The 22,464-nt window shown below is 36.7% G+C and overlaps 1 protein-coding gene across 1 annotated transcript; it reads left to right on the top strand.

Annotated features, from left to right (window-relative positions):
* Positions 1-14,887: 14,887 nt before the first annotated feature.
* Positions 14,888-21,031, top strand: LOC131436046 (E3 ubiquitin-protein ligase mind-bomb). The gene is made up of 5 exons (XM_058604488.1): positions 14,888-15,273; positions 17,310-18,410; positions 18,471-19,532; positions 19,591-20,595; positions 20,653-21,031. Exons 1-5 carry the CDS (start codon positions 15,127-15,129, stop codon positions 20,791-20,793), a joined length of 3,456 nt encoding a protein of 1,151 aa, XP_058460471.1. The 5' UTR covers positions 14,888-15,126; the 3' UTR covers positions 20,794-21,031.
* Positions 21,032-22,464: the final 1,433 nt, after the last annotated feature.

The raw sequence follows: 22,464 nt of genomic DNA, 5'->3' as shown, positions 1-22,464 counted from the left end.
TCGGCAAAACGACCAATTTATAGAAGTTATATGGAAATTTATAATCTTTATTTGAAATGCACGTTAAATCTAAATAGACGTTACCATGATGAAGGTTATAAGAATATCCCATATAATTTATATTGAAATATGATGAAACCTCACTCTTTATATAATTTATATTCATTGGATGTGTCATATGAATCGTACGCAGATGATATTTCATAGAAGACATATGATAACTTATGACGTTTAATGGAACTCTACATAAAATCTAAATGATATTCAATAAATTTTATATCTTCATAATCTTTGTGATATTGATAAGAATACCATATACAAGCTATGCGAAAAGTCGATAAAACCTAAGCCAATATAATGTTAATATTCGTTATATTTTCTATAGATCGCATGCTGATTATATTTAATAAAAGTTATTTGAATACTTAAGGACTATTCACACATATCCGGTCCGGTTCAGTGCCGGCACAACACCGTGCACGGAAACTGATATTATTTCATTCGTTTTCTATGCGCGCATTCACACCTATCCGGCACCGTGCCGTTTCAGTGCAGCTCGCCGTCAGTGTAGCGTCCGTCCGGCAAACTCAAATTCGTCGTCACCGATATTTTTTATTTTCACTGAAGTCGGTATGTCATTGCATTGGCTGTTCCGGAACGAAAACAGGACGGAAACGGAACGGAAGGGTTCCGATAAAAAAAGAACACTGACGGCGCACTGAAGGCACTTTCACTGAACCGCCACGGAACTGAAATGTGTGAATAGTCCTTTATAACCTTTATTGGAAGCGTACATAAAATCTGCAACAAGGAAAAGAGAGGCACTGTTTTCTTAAGCTTAGACATATAAAGGAGTTTGGTTTTTACTAAAGAATAATCGTGAATCATGCGGCTTGAAACTGAAAAAAGCGTTGTGTCGACGACACGACCTGACACTCGTCTATTAAAACTGTATCGTAAATTTAACTACCCCTCAGTAACTGGTAATGTCAAAACGTAATCCCTTAAAAAAATGTTCAAACTGGCAACACATGTTGATAAATGATTGATTTTAATTAACAGTTACCGTAACCTTGGTTACTGCATTTTGAAGACATGAGAAATGTAAACAAAACAAACTGCAAATCGGATATTCTAAAGCGAATAATTAAAATGGATTTTCCGAGTAGGAAAATCTTTTCCCATGGAAACTGCTAGGATCGACTAGTCATTTGGATTTGCTAAAAGAATTTATCTGTTGTGAAAACCGAAAAGGATCCACTTGCAATTGAACGAACGAAGTTTTCTACGGATTTAAAATCCTACAAGTCTGAGTTATGGATATTTTTTCATGAATTGTATTGATATACTAACATTTACAGTCAGCCCATAGATAAAATAATTGAGTTAAAACAAATGTGAGCTGTGAGTGTACTTTCTATTTGCGAAAAGAATTTCTTAATTACAGGATCCGGCACTCGAAGTGTAACCAATTAAAAAGGCCATAAATTCAGTTTGGAAAATTACTTTTACTTAATTCAAAGTACAAAATGCGCTGAAAAAAGTTATTGTCCGCGAGTGGGCCAAAATACCTGCAAGTCACATTCGGCCAAACGAAGCAACTCCTTCGCTCTCTCAAGTCATCAAGTCAAGGCAAAAGGTGGTCATATCGAGCAAAAGTGAATTGATTCTGAATTTTGTATTATTTTTACACATTTTGTACTTTGCATTAAGTAAAAGTAATTTTCCAAACTGAATTTATGGCCTTTTTAACTGGTTCACTTCGAGTGCCGGACCCTGTATACTTATAAGAGTTATTCATTATTATTATAAAATCCGTGTATTGCACTTATTGTCAGAAGAAACCAAGTGAGGGAGAAACATTTTTTTTCAAGCAATAATATGCATAAAACAAAAAAAAAATATCTGGTAACTTAAAAGAACTATCTTTTTCTTTTGTGCATCCAGATCAATATAATACTTCTCGAATTTTATTGATTACACTATTTTTCTTGCGTAACTCTCATATTGGTTTTGTTTTTTAGCCATGCATCGATTGTGGCACAACGAATTAAATGATGATAAGTACAGTTGCTTTGAATACGAATGATTTTTATAGAAAATAATACGTAACGTGGAATTTAAAAGTTTGTTGTGTTTCCTTTTTATTTATTTTACTTTCTTTTTCATAAAAATATTGATATTATAAATCCGTCTCCTGAGCTTTGCTTCTGTAATGACCGTTAATGTCCCACTTCAGGAGCACTACAATGAATAGAAATGAATCTGAATAAAAAAATATGCAATAAACAGGTTGTTCAAGATAATGTTTGGAGTGTTATGATAGTATGTTTACATACAAAAGAATTAATGCTTTCAAAACACAGAAACAAAATTGAGGCACTCACTTTAATCGTACTGATGATGGCTGTAGCATTTCATTGGTCTACATCCTCGAGTTGTTCTCAGGAATTCACTGAACTGGCGCAGAGGGAACCAAATTAAAAACTTATGGAACGAATCGAAAACTCGCTATATTTTTGGTACCTGGGTGTAAATCGTTAACGGACAATTTTAATGCACATTTTTATTCGGAGTGCCTGGTCGTGTCGTCGGTTGTGTCCTCGATATTCATCGAATGCTCCACACAGTTTTTTGGGAAGTTCTCAATGTTATTTTAAATCACTGACATGACAGCTCATTCAACTTCGTTCAAGGATACGACTCAACGGACCATGAAATAAATATCCGGTACGTTTCATTACTCTGTCTAGTAAGAGGATTGAAATTTTTTATTTTTGGTTTCGAGATCTCACTTCTCCTCCGCAAATATTCGGAGGTGCTTCCTTACGTAGCTAGTATAGCTTAAATCCTCGAAAAAAGTAGTAGTTTGTGATTATCTGCTACTCGTAGTGCATCTGAATCGTTTGGTTACAGCAAATATCCGATGAAATCAGCCAGTCTCAAAGAGGTAAGTGTAGTTGAAATGTTAAAATAAATTTTTATTAATGAAATGAAAATATCAATAAGTTTTTGATAAGACAAATATTGTTATTGTAGTTTTTGATTTCCTTAAACACCATAATCGCAGTTTTTTTTAATATGAATCATTTACACATCACTTGTTCAATCAAATGGCAATCATTTGATCTATATAAAAAAGCTATATAGAACTGGATTGACCTTCATCGAAAGTCATATACAAATTTTATAAAATTAGTCATATGGTATAGATGAACCTATCAATATAAACTCGAAGTGAATATAATATGTGCTTCATAAATTGTTCCAGTGTGTGTTGTGTGGATATCTAGTAATGGTTATAAGGCGCTCCTATAAATTTGACTCAGACTAGAAATTTCATTCGTTATATGAAAATCTTGCAGAAATAACATTAGGAAGAGTTTTATGTTTCATAAGATTATCTTATACATTTGTCATGATGTTGAATACATCAAGTAGCTATCATTGGAAATCCTAATAGTGCAAAATCATTAGAATATCATATAATATGAAAAAGGAAATTTAGCTCAGTGTATGCATATGCATTCGTTCTATCATACCCACATTATCAGATCCGAATGGATTCCGAATGGATTCCGAATCAATTCCGAATCGGCGAGAAATTTTCATTCGGAATTTCATGTGGAAATCATAATGAATTCCGAATCAATTCCAACCCCATTTAGAAAAAAACGTTCAACGGTGGTCCTTCATTGGTCCAATACGTTGGATCATTGGTCCAATGAAAGTCCAATCAATCGTTCAACGGGAGGCCAACACGGGACCTTTGTTTGCCGATTTTGAAACAGACCGTTGAACCGAATGCCATTTTTTTCGTTCAACAAACCCGGCAGACAGAGGTCCATTGTTGAGCCATTTTTAACATGAGGAGTTGGACTAGTTTTACTGCAGAATTTCTGAAGTTTTTTCCACTTATTTGTTTAAACTAACAATACATACCTGCACAATACTTCTACTTCATGTAGAATAACAACAAATTTTCGTTCTATGGAAAGGTAACACTTAATTTTCACACTATTTTTGCAAGAGAAAAAACAACAACAAACCGTTCCAGCAAATTGAACGAATATTTCGTGCAATATATCGTTCAACAAGCGCTCAAAAATCAACAAAATTGAACGGCCTGCTGAGAGGGACTCCAGTGCAACAACCGGTTCCGAATGAACCGGTTCGCCTACAACCGGTTGGTTCGGAAATCATTCGGAATTGAGTGAGAAGATGCGGACTGAATTGTCAATTCGTCTTCTTCTTCTTCTTTCCTGATTTTGCACGTTTTCGTGCTGATTTTCAGTTTATTTTTAAACGAAAACATTATATAACTGAATATACAAATTTAAAACTTCATGTTTTTCGGATATACAGAACTAGTAAATAACCAGTTCTTCTTAGAATCCCAATATAAACTATTGAAAGACCTTAGTCAGCATCATCCATTCCTCTAGCTGGAGTGTAGTGAAATGGCTTAAGTCGCTTAAATTTCACACTAACACATTCATAAAATGAGCGAATATTCAATGACATTTATAATCATCAGGTTGATCGAGCTGCCAACTCAGGCGAAAATTCTAGCACTGAACCGATCGAGCACTGAAAAATCATGCAGTCGAGTAAGAATTCATTACGCATTCCGTCATTTCGATAATGTGGGTATTTGTGATTGAATATTATCGACATGCTGCAATGAATGCATGTGTTTCGTATATAACTTTTAATGGATACACATAGCTTGAATGGGTTTGTTAGCAAATCGGTATCATGTGGTCTTTTTAATGATTTTAATGGAATTTCTTGTTTCAGTGCACATTAAATTGAAGTGCTATTTACATCACCCCGCTGGCACGATTGTCATCTGCATACAATGGGCTTGATGCCGAAAATTTTGGTTCTTTGGTTCTAGTTTGCTGTCAAATGCTGTGTTTGAGCAGTGTTCACACGTTCACATTTTTCTTCATGCGGTTGCACCAACATAAGATAACAACATAACTATTTCGATGGAATATAATCAAACTATAATAAACCACGATTTTTTCTAAACTGGTCTAATTTCTAAACTGGTCTCAAAACCGAAAAAAATTCTAAACTGGTCTCAAAACCACCCAAACCGAAAGTCATTATCAGTAGGCAATTAAACAAACCGATTCCGGCTATCCTGGTTTCCGGTATCCGGTTCCGAAAGTACCGGAAATAGTGGTCATATATACCAAAATAGATCTCACTCATTTTTCTCAGCGATGGTTTGACCGATTTCCACAAACTTAGATTCAAATGAAAGGTCTCATGGTCTCATACGGAATTCCTGAATTTCATCCGGATCCGACTTCCGGTTCCGGAATTATAAGGTAAAGTGTGTTCAATATTGTACACCGTCACTTAAATCGGCGAAACAAAATACGTAAAAAAATTTCTAAACTGATCTCAAAACCACACAAATCGAAAGTCATTATCAGTAAGCAATTAAACAAACCGATTTCGGCTATCCTGGTTCCCGGTATCCGGTTCCGGAAGTACCGGAAATAGTGGTCATATATACCAAAATAGATCTCACTCACTTTTCTCAGCGATGGTTTGACCGATTTCCACAAACTTAGATTCAAATGAAAGGTCTCGTGGTCCCATACGGAATTCCTGAATTTCATCCTGATCCGACTTCCGGTTCCGGAATTATAAGGTAAAGTATGTTCAATATTGTACACCGTCACTTAAACCGGCGAAACAAAACACGTAAAAAAATTTCTAAACTGGTCTCAAAACCACCCAAACCGAAAGTCATTATCAGTAGGCAATTAAACAAACCGATTCCGGCTATCCTGGTTCCCGGTATCCGGTTCCGGAAGTACCGGAAATAGTGGTCATATATACCAAAATAGATCTCACCCACTTTTCTCAGCGATGGTTTGACCGATTTCCACAAACTTAGATTCAAATGAAAGGTCTTTCGATCCCATATGGAATTCCTGAATTTCATCCGGATCCGACTACCGGTTCCGGAGGTATAGGGTAAAGTGTGTTCAATTTTGTACACCGTCACTTAAAATATTTTCGGATACAACAAACATTTAACTCGTAATTTAGAGAGCGTACTAGAAGAGTTTGTGTGCCATGTTAGTTGGTGGCCGTACGAACCGACTTTGGTTTGTGGAAATGTGGATGACTCACGTAATCAAAGCATTGTTTTATTCTGTATGTTATACTAGTTAATGCACAAACAATCTCTTGGTTTGTTTCAAAAATCGAAGAGATAAATTTTGAATGGAATACCACAATATTATATGTACGTGAGAAAGGCATCATTACACCACTAGGTGGATTAAAACAGGTTTTTTCTTATTCAAAAAGAGGTCAAATTACTTGTTTTATAGAGAATACTAGACTAGAGTATGACACCAGTGTGGTTTGATTGTATGGTATGAACGTAGCTTAACATATTGTTGACAACAACGCCACCAAAACAAAATGCGTCGGTTTCAGGAACCAGCTTCCATAGCAGGGGGAAGCATTACATTCCATTTGTGGAATTTAGTCTTTCTGTTTCATCAAGCAAAATCCTAGTATTACTCGAGTTCGACTGCTGCAAGTGGAACTTTTGTTGTCGTTCACGAGATGAATTGAAAAATGAAAATAGAATAATGATCGAGTTAAAATATATTAAATATTGGTACTGTTTTTTCTCGAAGGAAAGTCATTATCCTGATTTTGTTTTAATTCTAAAGATTAAAACTACACACTACACTACAAATGGTCCCATCTGCTATTGAAGATGTTTCTGTTTACTTCTTCTAGAAAATAGTATAGCGTGATTCATGCTTTTGAAAATTTCTTCTGATAAGATGGAAAGATGATGGACTTGGTCATGATGTAAGGTTATTACTAGAAAGATTGGTAATTACATTATATCTAATTAACTAAGGTGAGAATAAACAGATTAAGTTTTCATTTTCAGATTAGAGTTCAAATGTCTTTCATCATAGCATCATTTCCTACATTTTTCAACTACATAATAAAACTCAGACTTTAAATTTGAATTTTATTGACTTTTTCATTTGTTGCGCTTCGGTTTCTTACAATTTTCATGTACAGATTTCCGATTCCCCGATACAGATTTCCGATTCCCCGATACAGATTTACAGATTTTTTCCTGAAATATAGGGTAACAGAGGTATTTTGGCCCACTTTAGGATTGATTTTATTTTGGCCCACTTTATAAAAATATCCACCAAATGTTGTAATATCTTTAAAAACCCCTTCCGCAATAGGTAATTTAATGTGATTAGCTTCAAATTGATGCAAAATGAGTTACTTAACATCGATAAAATCCGATGAAATCGATAAAGTTTGATAGGTGGGCCAAAATATATGAAGTGGCCAAAATACCTCTGTTACCCTACAGATTTGAATGTGGCAACCCTGCCCGTCCCCTAGATGTTAGACGTTCGTCGTGCTTCTTGCTTTGGTATATCTACACTCTTTTGTTCTAGCGATTTACAATGTAAGGGCATGTTCAGGAGTTCTAGATGCATAATTTAGGCCAGTGTTAAAATTTATATCTAGAATTTAAAACAAAATAAACTGGTAGCCCCAGCAGCGTTTTATCTGTGTTTCAAATATAGAAAAAATAGAACAGCAGCGTATACCAGTTCCAAATTTAACATTAGAACTGTTCGAATAAATAAAACTGAAACGGCTTGCGAGGTATACGTTTGTTTCATATTCAGTTATATTATAGACCACCCATATGAATCTTGCAGCTGCTGAATTTGCTCTAATCTTTTATCTTGCTCGAAAAGCAATCAAAAGCTTTCGTATACGATGCGTCCGATGTTCGGATTTACTGGGAATCTTTCGTATACGATGCGCCCGATGTTCAACTTTACTGGAAAATGGTGCAGGAAAATGATACGGCTGGACAAAACTCCCCAGTAAATCCGAACATCGGACGCATTGTGCACGAAAGCTTTTGATTGCGTTTTGAGCTTACATAGTGTATCGGTAGAACAAAAGAGTGAAGATATACCAAAGCAGAGAGCGGATGTCTGATACTCAGGGGATGGAATATATTGGGGTTGGATTTCCAACCCCGAACATAGGGTCAGAGTTTTTCTGGCCATAAGAGGCGAATGACCGTAAGGTTAAAGCCTCTATGATCGAAACAAAAGAATGTTTAACACTCTTTCACACCCTATCGGGGAGACGCCGGCTCGAAAATGCATTGTTTGATATTCCATCGCTCTGTTTCTCTAGCGATACATAAGGTAAACATGAAGCTTTTTCAGCTATTAGCTTTTGATTTATAGTAGAAACTTTGAAGAATTTGCAATAATGGCTCCGTAATAATCAAAAGAGAAAGTAATCAAAGAGAGGCTCTCATTTGCAGTTAGGCCCTTTTGTCGTGGGACGGTCGAATTGTCCGATGACGGGCCGATCGAAGCGCTACGATCGGTCCCATATCGTGTTCAATCGGTCCGATAATCGGGCCGATGATCGGACTTATGCGGGTCGACAAATTTCACTGGGTCACTGGGTCCCACTTGCACGCGGCGGGCAGATTTCCCCCCAGACGGCTGGCTATGTCTGCCAGCCATTTTTGCCGGAAATCTGGCAGAATTCCGGCGAATATCTGACAACAATGCAACAACCGTTTCAGGCAGAGAATTTCGCCTAGCGGTTATTAACAATTCTTTTCAGTCGGATTCTTGCCATACAAGATTGGCAGAACCGTTTTAAATCGGTTCTACATTTTAAGCGCCTTGGTTTCATTTTTTCAATAAAAGATACATGTAAAAGGCAATAAGTTATTGCCCTTCATATATACTAATCATGGAATATGTTATTGCCAATAACATTACTTTCTCACTACCAAACATACCCATATTTCAATTTCATTTACCTCGTCTCAAGATTCGTTTTTAGTACGTACATGCGGGATTGACGAATATCAAAAGAAGTCAAAAAAAAAGAAAGATGAGGGAAATAAACAAGACACGTACGGCGGGATAATGACGCAATTTCGCCTGGACAATTTTGACAGCAGCCGGAATGTAGCCAGCCTTCTGACGGTTGCCAGAATTCCTCACAAGCGGGGTAAATTTGAAAAAAGATTTCGTCGCTGTCAAATCAACTGCACACCAGAGATGCCATTTATACAGATTTATCTGTATTATACAGATTTTTACATGCGTATACAGATTTAATACAGAGTACAGATTTTATACAGATTTCTCAAATTAAATACAGATTTATACAGATACCACAAAAAGTAAGAAAGAAATAATGAAACTTTTCCGTCTGAGCGTGTTTGATTGACCATTTTAAAATGAAAATTTTTTCGTGCAGCGTCATGAAACTTTATTGTCAGACTGAAAAGTTGTATGACCTGACTTGACGTTGCGTATTGGGCGTTTGAATTCCAAGTCATCATTTTCAAACGAAAAAAGTATATGGATTTACAATTCAATTGTGGTTAATACCAAAAACAATTAAATTTCGTCGTTGAATGTTCTTGTCAGTGCGGCAAGGACTTACGATATAAAGGAATGCTCCTTGCATCTGCCATTCTATAACAATAATCTAATGGAATAACATCTTCAAACATAATTTTATTTCCGAAATTTCCTTCCTTTAGTGAATACAGATAAATACAGATTTTTTATACAAAGCAATACAGATTTTCTATGAAAATATCTGGCATCTCTGCTGCACACTGAGCTAAATTCTTATTAAAAATTATTATACACTGAGGTCTTTTTTTATGCGGTTTTTTTACGCGACTTTTTTATGCGAATTTTCAGAGTTATGCGTTTTTTTTTATGTTTAGTTTCAGAGTTATGCGAATTTTCAGAGTTCCCAAGTAACATTTTTAATATTAATAAAAACTTGTAGCTATCTTCAATGCTACATAATAAATCTTGCATTAAAACTTTAAACTCCACGAAAGCCTATTGAAAACCTCTATAAGAGCATGTTTCTGCCAAGTGGACCATTCTTCATAAGGTTTATAAAGCAAAGTGAAGAATCAGCATAAAGCTGCGTTAAAACTTCAAATTCAAGAAAATTTTAATTCCGCTATGAATAAACTGTCGTTTTGATAATATTTTTCTTGACTATATGTGTCATGTCTGCGTTGAATACAATCAGTAAGAATTCATTGGATTTTATTTACATGTTTGAGGCTTTAACCACAGACTAACAGACATGACAGTATGAGTAAATTCTTATATAAAATAATTTTTCGTGATGCACTAGCTCCACCTATATTGTACTGCGCGAACTATTTACTATCTGTACACCCCTTGTGTTGTGTAAAAGTTTTTTTACTAGTTGGTTTCCCCTCGTTTGTCAACACCGATCAGCTGCTTGCAGGGATGCCTGATTTCATCAAAATATTTGAAAATGAATCGTCACAATAAATTATTGGATTACGTTGATAATACAGGGTTATTTTTTAAAAGCTTGAGAACTTTTTTAAACAATAAAACGCATAAAATTTGCAAAATCTCATCGGTTCTTTATTTTAAACGTTAGATTGGTACATGACATTTACTTTTTGAAGATAATTTCATTTAAATGTTGACCGCGGCTGCGTCTTAGGTGGTCCATTCGGAAAGTCCAATTTTGGGCAACTTTTTCGAGCATTTCGGCCGGAATAGCCCGAATTTCTTCGGAAATGTTGTCTTCCAAAGCTGGAATAGTTACTGGCTTATTTCTGTAGACTTTAGACTTGACGTAGCCCCACAAAAAATAGTCTAAAGGCGTCAAATCGCATGATCTTGGTGGCCAACTTACCGGTCCATTTCTTGAGATGAATTGTTCTCCGAAGTTTTCCCTCAAAATGGCCATAGAATCGCGAGCTGTGTGGCATGTAGCGCCATCTTGTTGGCTTCAGTTCTTGCAGGAGCTGTATTTTATACGGTTTTACACCAAGATCTTTGCGTAAAATCTTCCATGTGGTCGAATAACACAAACCCAATTGCTGCGAACGGCGACGAATAGACATTTCACGGTCTTCAGCAACACTCTCAGAAACAGACGCAATATTCTCTTCTGTACGCACTGTACGCATTCGTGTGGTTGGTTTAATGTCCAATAAAGTAAACTGAGTGCGAAACTTGGTCACAATCGCATTAATTGTTTGCTCACTTGGTCGATTATGTAGACCATAAGTCGGGCGTAAAGCGCGAAACACATTTCGAACCGAACACTGATTTTGGTAATAAAATTCAATGATTTGCAAGCGTTGCTCGTTAGTAAGTCTATTCATGATGAAATGTCAAAGCATACTGAGCAAATAATAATGCATGAAAATCATAACCTCAAAAAATCTGAGCAAATACTGATGCATGAAAATCCTAACCTCAAAAAAATCACCTTTTATATTTAACTTTTTCGCGATGTTTGAAGGTAACCATTTATTTGACTCAACGTTGTTCATCTAGACTATTTTTTATTGTTTTGGTAGTTTTCACCCGAAATTAAGTGGCGGCAGACCAGAAGCAAGTAATTATTGTAACAAAACGGGTTCGATTTTGTATTGCGTTGGAAGATGAGAAGTAGGCACAATTATGTATATAGTTTTGGCAATATGTTTTAAATCTGTATCCTGCATGAAATTCGCGTGGACGTATACAAATCAATACATTACAGGTAATTCTGTATGAATGGCAACTCTGTTGGTAAATGAAAAAAATAAACACAGTCTAGATGACAGACAGGATGTTTTTGATAGGGTAACGTGGTGCCATCATGACACATGTGAGTACTGTCCCAAATAAAGGAATATTCGAAATGACCGTTAAAATAATTGAAGAATCTAATTTGAGTGTCCTGTCTGTTAGTCTGTGCTTTAACCGAACGTAAAAACTTCATGCGCTTTTATTTTTATCGTGAATGTATGGATAAAAATAAGAATTATAACTAATCGCCTTGAAATAAATACGGTTTTTGCAAAAGTCTCCATGATTTATGAAAATTATTTCGTCTTTTTTGTATAAAACTATTTCGTGGCGGTAAAACTTGTGCATACGTTCTGAACATGAATTATAAAAGCCCATCATACTTCCTCGTTTTTGCAATTTGAAGTTTATTTGATGTCAATAAAGGCTACGGCAAATAACATCATAATGGCGGCCATGAAATTTTCTTTAATGCAAATTACACTTAATCTAAGAAGCAATGAATCAAATAGTCCACAACAAGAATGTCATAAATGTACTTTAGAACCCTCAAATTTGCTCTGAGTGGAACTGTCATTAAATGAACACGCACACACACAAAACTAGATTTATGAAAGAATTTAACTGACAATAATGTTTTAAAGAAAATTTTTTAAAGCAATATTAAGAGCGTTTGCATGGTTTTATTCTAGTACAAATTGATTTATTTTTAGTCCAGTTGTTAGTCTAGGTAAAAGGTTTTATAGAAGCTTTAAAAACTATGATATTACTTGTCAAAAGCGACACTTATTATAGTTGTTATAAAACAAGTAGTGATTGAACAAGCAATTACAAAACTCCTATAAATTATAATCAAAACCATAAGGCATTCGAATTGTTACTTGGGTTATGCGGTTTCCCTTCTGCGGTCTTTTTTTATGCGAAGTTTCAGAGTTATGCGGTTTTTTTATGCGAAGTTTCAGAGTAATGCGGTTTTTTATGCGGTACGTAAATTCGCATAAAAAAGACTTCAGTGTATTCATGTTTTCTTATATATTTCCACTGTTGGAATCTCCAATGGAAGTTACATGGTGTATCAATATCGTGTCAAATATATAAGATAATATGAAACATAAAAATCTTTTCAAAGTTTCCAGACTTAATAAAATTTATTAGCACTCCTTATAACAACTATTATGCGAATATGCTACATTGTTAAAAACAATCGGCTTATTACTTCAGAGAAATCAAAAGCTGCAATAAAACCGAGGGAAACGACACATTTGAATTATCATAGCTATCAATGCAAAAATGGATAAAAATTCATATATACAATCGAAACACCTTCTATACAAATTATCAGGTTCGAATACTTGTTCATGCATTATTTATACGCAACTATTCACGATCTATACTTCTCTTTATACACATATACACATCAAAGTAGCCAATGTTTCTATAATAAATAAATCTAATGGCGTTTTCGTTTTTAATTTACACTACACCGGTGCAGTGCTACACTGAGGCATGAATAAACGAACAAAAATGACGAAAACATAAGCAGTAACCATTGACTACAATAAACGATTCCATTGCGCAGAGCTACACCAAACTTTTGATGAGTGCTACACCAGTGGTATCGGTGCAGAAAAAGTGTAGCACTGGTGTAGTGCAATTGGTAAAAACGAACGGTTTCAGTGCAGCTTTCGCTACACCAGTGTAGTGCAATTTAAAAACGAAAACGACATAAAATTACATAAATGTCATCACTATTTTCATTCACAATCTGATAACAATACAACTAATTAAAAATGAGAAAAGACTTAGCGTAGATTATCAGTCTTTTTTTAAATTATTATTTAGGTGAATGATTAACAAAATAGCAAATAAAATTAGATGAGCTATGCTCCCGGCGAACGAATTAGTTATCGGAAAATCTTTTTCGCTGCTCTGGAACGAAACATGAAAATGATTCCAAAAATAGAATATGCTAGACACAAATCATATCACACCGAAATGAACCAGATATATTATTTCACAAACAGCTTAATAGTGAAAATTTTGAATAGGGCTTTGCTCAGTGGTTATGTATTATTTTAAGAGAAAAAAGAACTTAACAGAACATATTTTCTAATTTTTAATATTTTGAATCTATGAAACAGTTTACTCCTGAATAATATAGTAAAGCGGAGTTTATCGATGGTTGTATCAAATGCGATACATAACCTTAACTGTTTCTGGTATTGGTCCGACATCTTTTTGTATGTAATTCCAAATATTATCCTGATAAGAATCAAACTTAGTTTTTCTTTATCTATAGTAAAAGCGATAAGTCTTACCATAATAAAGGAGATCAATAACAATGCACCGAAACTTGATTCGAATCCCGGGCCTAATGAAGATCCTGTTAAAATATGCTTTGAGCTCAGTATAGATTGACAGAACACATAGTACACATCTCGATGCTAGCTATGTTTGAAATACGTTTCAATAAGTGTCTATCAATCTATCTATACGCGACAATACGTATTATATTGATACAGACTACTATACCAAAAAAATATTTCGTTCAATCACGTGCGATACTTCTGTAAAGTTTTGTTATAATATCAATAACAGTTTTAAGCAAACTCATTCTAACGGTCAATGCGTATGTGTCGTTCCCCTCGAATAAAACATAGTTACATCCGAACTATACTATTGGCCAATCCGGTAGGAGCACTTTCTGATATTCACGGTGAAGAAGTGTAACCCCGATACTATTAAATGAAAAATAAATTAATTTTACTAGTCAGACAGTAATGAAAAAAATTTAACATATCTTATTATTATTTTATGATTAGTAGATATAACCTTGCTGAAAAAGATGCACTAATATTTTAATCAATTCATTATGGTTACACTAATTTAGACTTCATGTACATTCTTAATAAAGATTGTAATTTTCCATATGACTTCAATGAATTATACGAAGCATATACGATTCATATGACGAATCTAATGAATATAAAGAATATATTTATTTCAGTGTACGTTTATTTAGTTCCACTGAAAAAATTTGAATGACTCGCGAGGCGTATTTATTAATGGTATGCTCTTTGCAAAGTAGTGGTGTGATCGACCAAGTTGAGCAATCAGAGAGAGAAACAAACATACAATATTGCACAAGCTAGAATGAAAAGTAGAAAAAACGTCTGTGTTTCCCACGGCAGCATTGCACTCATTCATTCAAATTCTTCGTCGATTTCTTTTTCACTACGTTATGTAGTTGGTTTTGTGTTTCTAATAAATCAGTCCTTTGATTTTAAAGGATGTTGTAGCTGGTACAGGTAGTGAAACAAATTTTTACCTGTTTAAAATAATCAAATATTTAATTACGGGCGGAGTAACGTGGTAAACAGTTAGTCAGATTAGTAGAAAAGGTGTACAATCAATTCATTCGACTAAAAGAAAGAGTTCCGCAGGCAGTCAATGAAAAATGGCATGCTCCAGCACTACTGCGAGCAGCAATATGGATGTTGCGCCGCCGACGAACGTTTCCGTCGCAACGCGACCGTCTCGTTTTACCATGGAAGGCGTTGGATCACGGGTTATTCGAGGCCCAGACTGGAAATGGGGCAAGCAGGTGAGCAAATTTCCTTTCCGTTGTGAAAACATAATACGAAGGAGCCATTTTGCCATCATTTGAAGGTTTTGTGGTAATAAAAACTAGAAAATTCCTGTACATATTCCTATTAAATTTGATTCACTTCGAATAAGTATTCAATCATTACGTCAATCAATAATCGATCAACTATAAACTATGAAGATACAATATGAAAACAGTTGCCCCATTTACAGAGAGAAATTGGAAATTTCATGACTTTACGTTTCCTATGTACAAGAGAAAAGTATCGAAATCTCATCTAATAAGGATTTCGTAAGCACCCAAGAATACTATAGAAAAATGCATTCTGGGGTTTAACGTTTCAAATGATTGTTAAATCAAATGGAAAAAGTAGTAGGAATGTGAAAGTAAAACGGCAACTACATACTTAAGATGAAATTACTTTGACTAGCGATTAAAATTAGCCAACTTCATGTTTCTGTATCTCCAATCTGCATTATAAACGACATTATAATTGTTTCGCGGAAGAACGACTAATTTTTTTTCGAATTGGACATCTCAGTAATCCTTCGCGTTGAGCGCTTAACACCGTAGCAGCAAGACATGCAATTATTTTAAGTTAAGAAAATGCATGGAAAATGCGAAACTTAAAATTATGTATTTGAGACAAACCTCTTCGGTCATTAGTTATATATTAAGGAAGTGAGAAAACACCCTATCGCGATTGTACATTATTACCTAGAAAACCATTTCTCAGAACTCATTCTCCAGATACAACATTGGTCCAAAAAAACGTTTGCCATAACAAATTATATAATTTTTTTTTATAAATCTTTATTTAATCCCGGTGTTAACCATGAAATGGTCGTTTGCCGGAGCCATGCCTCAACAGATCTTCCACCAGAAAAAAACGTCTGCCAGAACAATTCAATCCTCAGAAAATCATTTCCCAGCATGAACTAACTTTCTTCTGAAGTGAAAGTATTGTCCTAGAACAGCATTCTTCTCTCTTGTTGACATCACCTCACTTGAGATGACGCCGATTGATGGCTCAGCAACTTAGGCTATATTGCCAGTTAATTTTCGTTTATAGTCCAATGGGCTCTTTTCACTGGACTACAAGCGAAATTCTCGCTGTGTGGCTAGGTCGAGTTGCCAAAATACGAATAAAAATTCTTTCTCGTGAAATACTCGAATTTTCACCGCGCTAACACGATACAACGTGCTCACCCGATTCACTGGAAGTACATGGAACAAACATGTACCAGAAACAAGATATGTATACGTAAGCAGATCGCAACAACAAAATTTGCTCTATGCGGGTTTCCCGTATTCACTAGCTAATTTTGTCAACAAAGCATCTGTTCGTACCAAATAGTAAATCATTAGAATAAAATCTGCTGTTTCTGTTCGATATATTCACCCCGATTCTGTATTTCGTTCGAATCGGATTGTTTCGATCGAATACGAAATTTGGCATTCTGTAGCTCGATCGAGTTCGGGTTTTCCATGCAAAAGCATCACTCGATCGAATTAGAGAAAGCAAATTTTTACATTCGTAGTGCCGGCACCATTACGTCTTCACCGATATTTTTTTATTTTCACTGAAGTCGGTATGTCACTGCATTTGCTATGCCGGAACGGAAACAGCAGTGAATAGTCCTTTATTCATACCTCCGTGTAGCAGTGCGTAGTGAAAATTAAAAACGAAAACGTCACTAGATTCTGTCTCTCGGAAAAATGACTGTTCTTTTGATGGTATGGAATATTTCAATAGTTTCTACTGAATTCCTCTTGTAATCATCGATCACATCATTTCAACAACACACTCATTTAGGCAAATCATAAATCATTGTCGGCATTATGTTTACAAACCGTTCGATCATTTATATTTTTGTTGACTAAATTCGATTGATAACTCAAACAGATAAGGCTTACTTTGATCAAACAATTTTGTTTTTGATTTTAATTACTTCCTTGTTCCGAAAGTGCTTAGACTGGTAGTTTTTTTTCCTGTTGTACCTCCTCTATTCATATTTCCTTATTGTTTGCAGGATGGCGGCGAAGGCCACGTCGGAACAGTGCGCAATTTCGAATCCCAGGAGGAGGTTGTGGTTGTCTGGGACAACGGCACTGCAGCAAACTATCGATGTGCGGGCGCATACGATCTACGCATCCTTGATAGTGCTCCAACAGGTATCAAACACGAGGGCACCATGTGCGACACATGCCGGCAAACACCTATCTTTGGCATACGCTGGAAGTGCGCCGAATGTAACAACTACGATCTGTGCTCGATCTGCTACCATGGCGATAAGCATCAAATGAGACATCGATTTCATCGAATCTCGACACCGGGTGGGGAGAAAACGCTTCTGGAACCGAGAAGAAAAACAAAAAAGATTGCAGTACGCGGTATTTTTCCCGGAGCAAGAGTAGTCCGAGGTGTTGATTGGCAGTGGGAAGATCAAGACGGTGGTAACGGACGACGTGGAAAAGTAAATGAGATTCAAGATTGGTCTTCCGCTTCACCGCGATCGGCAGCCTATGTGGTTTGGGACAACGGTGCAAAGAACTTATATCGGGTCGGTTTCGAAGGAATGGCTGATTTAAAAGTAGTCAATGATAGCAAAGGAACGAATGTGTATCGTGATCACTTACCAGTGTTAGGTGAATATGGTCCCGGGCGGGGTCCGCACAGTTTTCAGATAGGGGACCAGGTGACTGTGGACTTAGATATCGAGATTGTACAATCTCTTCAGCATGGTCACGGAGGATGGACCGATGGAATGTATGAGTGTCTGAATACCACTGGAATGGTGGTTGGAATCGACGAGGATCACGATATCGTAGTTGCTTATCCAAGTTCTCACAGATGGACTTTTAATCCAACTGTATTGACAATTGTGTCTTCGCCGGCTTCGTTACTCAATGAAAACCAGTCGCAGCAGTTTGCCGTTGGAGATTTTGTAAAGATTTGCAGTGATTTGGAGAGAATCAAAATCCTTCAGCGAAGTCACGGTGAATGGGCTGAGGCCATGCTACCAACACTCGGTAAGGTTGGACGCGTTCAACAGGTATATCATGATAACGATCTTAAAGTTGAGGTTTGTAACACCTCCTGGACATATAATCCTTTAGCAGTCACAAAAGTGGTATGTAGAATTTTCAAAATGCAACATCAATAAAATTTTAAGAAAAAATTAATTTCACAGGCATCCTCATCGGATGGTTCTACCGCAGTCACAACAAACGGAGAACGGCTATCAGCAATACTTAAGAAACTATTTGAACCGCATGCTTCCGGTGATACTACCGAAGAATTGGTAAAGGCTGCGGCCAATGGGGATGTCGGAAAGGTTGAAGAATTTTTGTCCGGCGCAGCTGCTCAGAATGTCGCCTCCACTTCTACAAGTTCTCAAGAATCTCCGCAATTAGTTAAGGTAGACGTTAACGGTGTGTTTGCTGGACACACTGCCCTGCAAGCAGCCAGCCAAAATGGCCATCTAGAAGTGATTCAAGCTCTACTGCGGTATAAAGCTGACGTTGAAATTGAGGACAAGGATGGTGATCGAGCTGTACATCACGCCGCTTTCGGGGACGAACCAGGAGTTATGGGTTTGTTGGCTAAAGCCGGTGCCGATTTGAATGCTCGGAACAAACGAAGACAAACTGCTTTACATATTGCCGTCAACAAAGGGCACTTTAATGTTGTCAAAACCCTACTGGAATTAAAGTGTCACACTAGTTTACAAGATTCCGAAGGTGATACGCCTCTTCATGATGCGATTTCCAAGGAACACGATAACATGCTGTCATTGCTGTTGGACTATGGTGCAGATATCACGTTGACCAATAATAACGGTTTCAATGCACTGCATCACGCTGCATTGAAAGGAAATCCCAGTGCTATGAAAGTTTTACTAACAAAAACCAACCGCCTTTGGATTGTGGAGGAAAAAAAAGACGACGGTTACACGGCACTGCATCTTGCTGCACTCAACAACCACGTCGAAATTGCAGAACTGCTTGTTAAGATGGGCAAAGCGAATATGGATTGTCAGAATGTGAACTTACAAACAGCATTGCATTTGGCTGTTGAGCGTCAGCACGTGCAGATTGTGAAACTTCTGGTGCGGGAGAGTGCTAATTTGAACATTCCTGATAAAGATGGTGATACTCCACTACACGAAGCATTAAGGCATCATACATTATCGCAACTACGCCAATTGCAAGATGTGGAAGGCTTTGGGAAAATATTAATGGGTCTTAGAAACGTAAGCTGTTTATTATTATTTTTTGTTTGTGAGTACCAACATTTTTCCTTATTTTCAGAACACCGATAAAAAAGCTTCCGCCTCGATTGCTTGCTTTTTAGCCGCAAATGGTGCCGATTTGACAATAAAGAACCGAAAGCTACAAACACCACTGGATCTCTGTCCTGATCCGAATCTATGCAAGACATTAATCAAATGCTACAACGAACGCAAAACTGACGACATGGATATGAATGCCACCACAACTGGAATGTCGGCAACCAGTATCATTCGTAGTGGACCAGCAAGCATGGCTGCTGCAATTCCCAATGTCTCGAATTGCCCTGGACAACTGATTCCAGGTACAGGATCCAGTGCCGTTGGCATTGGGGTCGTGGATGCAAACTTATTGAACGACCTGAATAAAATGTCAATCCAACCGACCATCAGCGGCCAATCCAATAACATCTCAACACCCACTGGCAATCCGTTGGATGAGTGTTTACTGTGCTCTGATCAGAAACGAGATACAATATTCAAACCTTGCGGTCATGTAGTATGTTGCGATAATTGTGGCCCTCGTATTAAGAAGTGTTTAATTTGCCGGGAGTCCGTATCGGAGCGGGAAACTATAGGCGAGTGTCTGGTTTGTTCGGACCGAAAAGCTTCCGTATTTTTCAAACCATGTGGGCACATGGTTGCATGTGACAATTGTGCTCAAATAATGAAAAAATGCGTTCAGTGTAGAATGCAACTGGATCAGAAAGTTCCTCTTTCGGTTTGTAGTGGTGGTCCTGGGCAAGTGATAACTGTACAGCATCAGCGAGACGAGAAAAAGGAACAGGGTAACCAAACTGCCTTGCAGGGTATGAATAAGAGCGGCCACGGTGTCGCGATGAACAATACCATGTCACCAAATGTAAGCGGAATAGGTGGTACACCGACAACTCTCACCACAACGAAGAAGAATGTCAGCAGCGGTGGTATCGCCCCAAGTAATCTAACAGCTAGGGACGACGTTCAAAAACTACGTCCGGATGACGTTCAGAAGCTTCAACAGCAGCTTCAGGATATCAAAGAACAGGTTAGAGTGTCCTGCAGATTCTAAAGTTGGAAATTTTACGTTTCCGTTTATTTGCAGACGATGTGTCCGGTTTGCTTTGACCGTATAAAAAATATGGTTTTCCTGTGCGGCCATGGAACGTGCCAGATGTGTGGTGATCAAATCGAGGGATGTCCGATATGTCGAAAGACCGTGGAAAAACGAATTTTACTGTTTTAAGCTTACCCTTGCTGCTGTTATAGCTCTTTCATCCGCAGAGTGAAAAGCTTTCGACGTCAATCAAAAGTTTTCTTATTATGTTCTAAACTTTACTTCCATTAGGTAGGAAATGCAACGCATAGTTGATCGTTAAAGCAACATACATTTTTTTCTGTTTTAACAAATTATGTCTTTTAGATTTAACTATTATTTTCATGTACGTTACAAAAATATCCGTTGGAATGTTTTATTTTATTATATCTTGAATAAATTTTTTCTATTCAAATTGTATCTGTTTGTTATGTAACCTCAAAATTTATAGAGTAATATTCAAATAAAATGCCGCCGAGTTCGCCGCGAGTTTCATCTTGAGGCATCTGTGTATAGATAATTGAAATTTTGGTACTTGGTTTTAATCATACGAAAGTGTTGTTGCCAGATTGATGGACTAAGATCTTGCTTTGTTTTTTGGCCATTGAATAAATTTGGTTTGAATACAGTCTCAGAATTTGATCCTAAGTACGTCATTCGGTTCAACCAGTTAATATTTTTGTCTCTAGGGTGGATTTGCATTACAATATCGTAGTGTTTTGCCGCAATTTTTGTTAGAAATGAGCCATTGTCTTCATCACTGAGTATGGTCTTTTCGATAAACGGTTGGATTTGGTTTGAGTGAAACGTGCTTTTGACTAACTGAAACTTTAGAGAATTTGCAATAATGGCTTCGTAAATATTAAAAGAGAAAGTAAACAAAGAGAGGCTCTCATTTGCAGTTAGGCCATTTTGTCGTGGGACTATCGATTTTGTCGCACTCTCTCACAGCAGTCAAAGCCACACCGTTCGCTCTGCGATAGTGTACGTACATTTTGGATAGGTAGCTGCTGCATTTATTTTCGTTCACGGTTTTTGAAAATGTCGCGAGCTCGAAATGTCATGACATTTCTATAACTGGACAGTCATATCGGTTGTGACTGCTCTGAACTGCACTAGAGTGGGAGCGACGCTGTCTATATTGCTTGACACCGCATCGGGCAACCTGGAATAGTTATAAGATCATGTACAAAATAAATGTTTTTTATTTAATATAATTTAAAATAGCAAATCGCTTGATAAAAACAGTATTTAGATTAACTAATGAATTCCGACATACTAATATGATATTCGAAATGTATTGCTACGGCGAAGAAAAACTTATGTATATTGCCTTATGAAGCAAAGCAAAGTCTTGGCATTATATTCTTTTTGTGGAATTTTTCCTTTTTGTTTCAACAGACTTCGCAGCCGATTCGAGCATCGACCTGGAAGGATTCTTAGTGTCAGTAGAATCCATAGTACTAGCCATGCTATGATTCTGTACACTAAGAATCGGCTGCGAAGTCTGTGGCCAAATTCCACAAAAGGAATGTAATGACTAGAAAAAAAAACTTCACACCGGTGTACACACTTAGTTTTCTTCACCGACTTCAGCAATATTTTACCGACTTTTACACAGCTGAACGTACGGTAATCTGTTCAGTAATTTATTAATTGACGAACGTTCAGTAAAACAAGTTTGTTCGAAATGTCATTTTTAACTGTACTGGTCAGCAAATGTTGATGAGGATTCAGTAAATATTGCTGTCTAGTCAGCATTTGTTTTACGTTGAAAAGTTACCGAACCAGCGGTTAAACCAACTGATTGAATCAGTAATT

This window comes from Malaya genurostris, chromosome 3, assembly GCF_030247185.1.
Source record: "Malaya genurostris strain Urasoe2022 chromosome 3, Malgen_1.1, whole genome shotgun sequence".
Lineage (NCBI taxonomy): Eukaryota > Metazoa > Arthropoda > Insecta > Diptera > Culicidae > Malaya > Malaya genurostris.
This window is presented reverse-complemented; position numbering and strand designations above follow the sequence as displayed.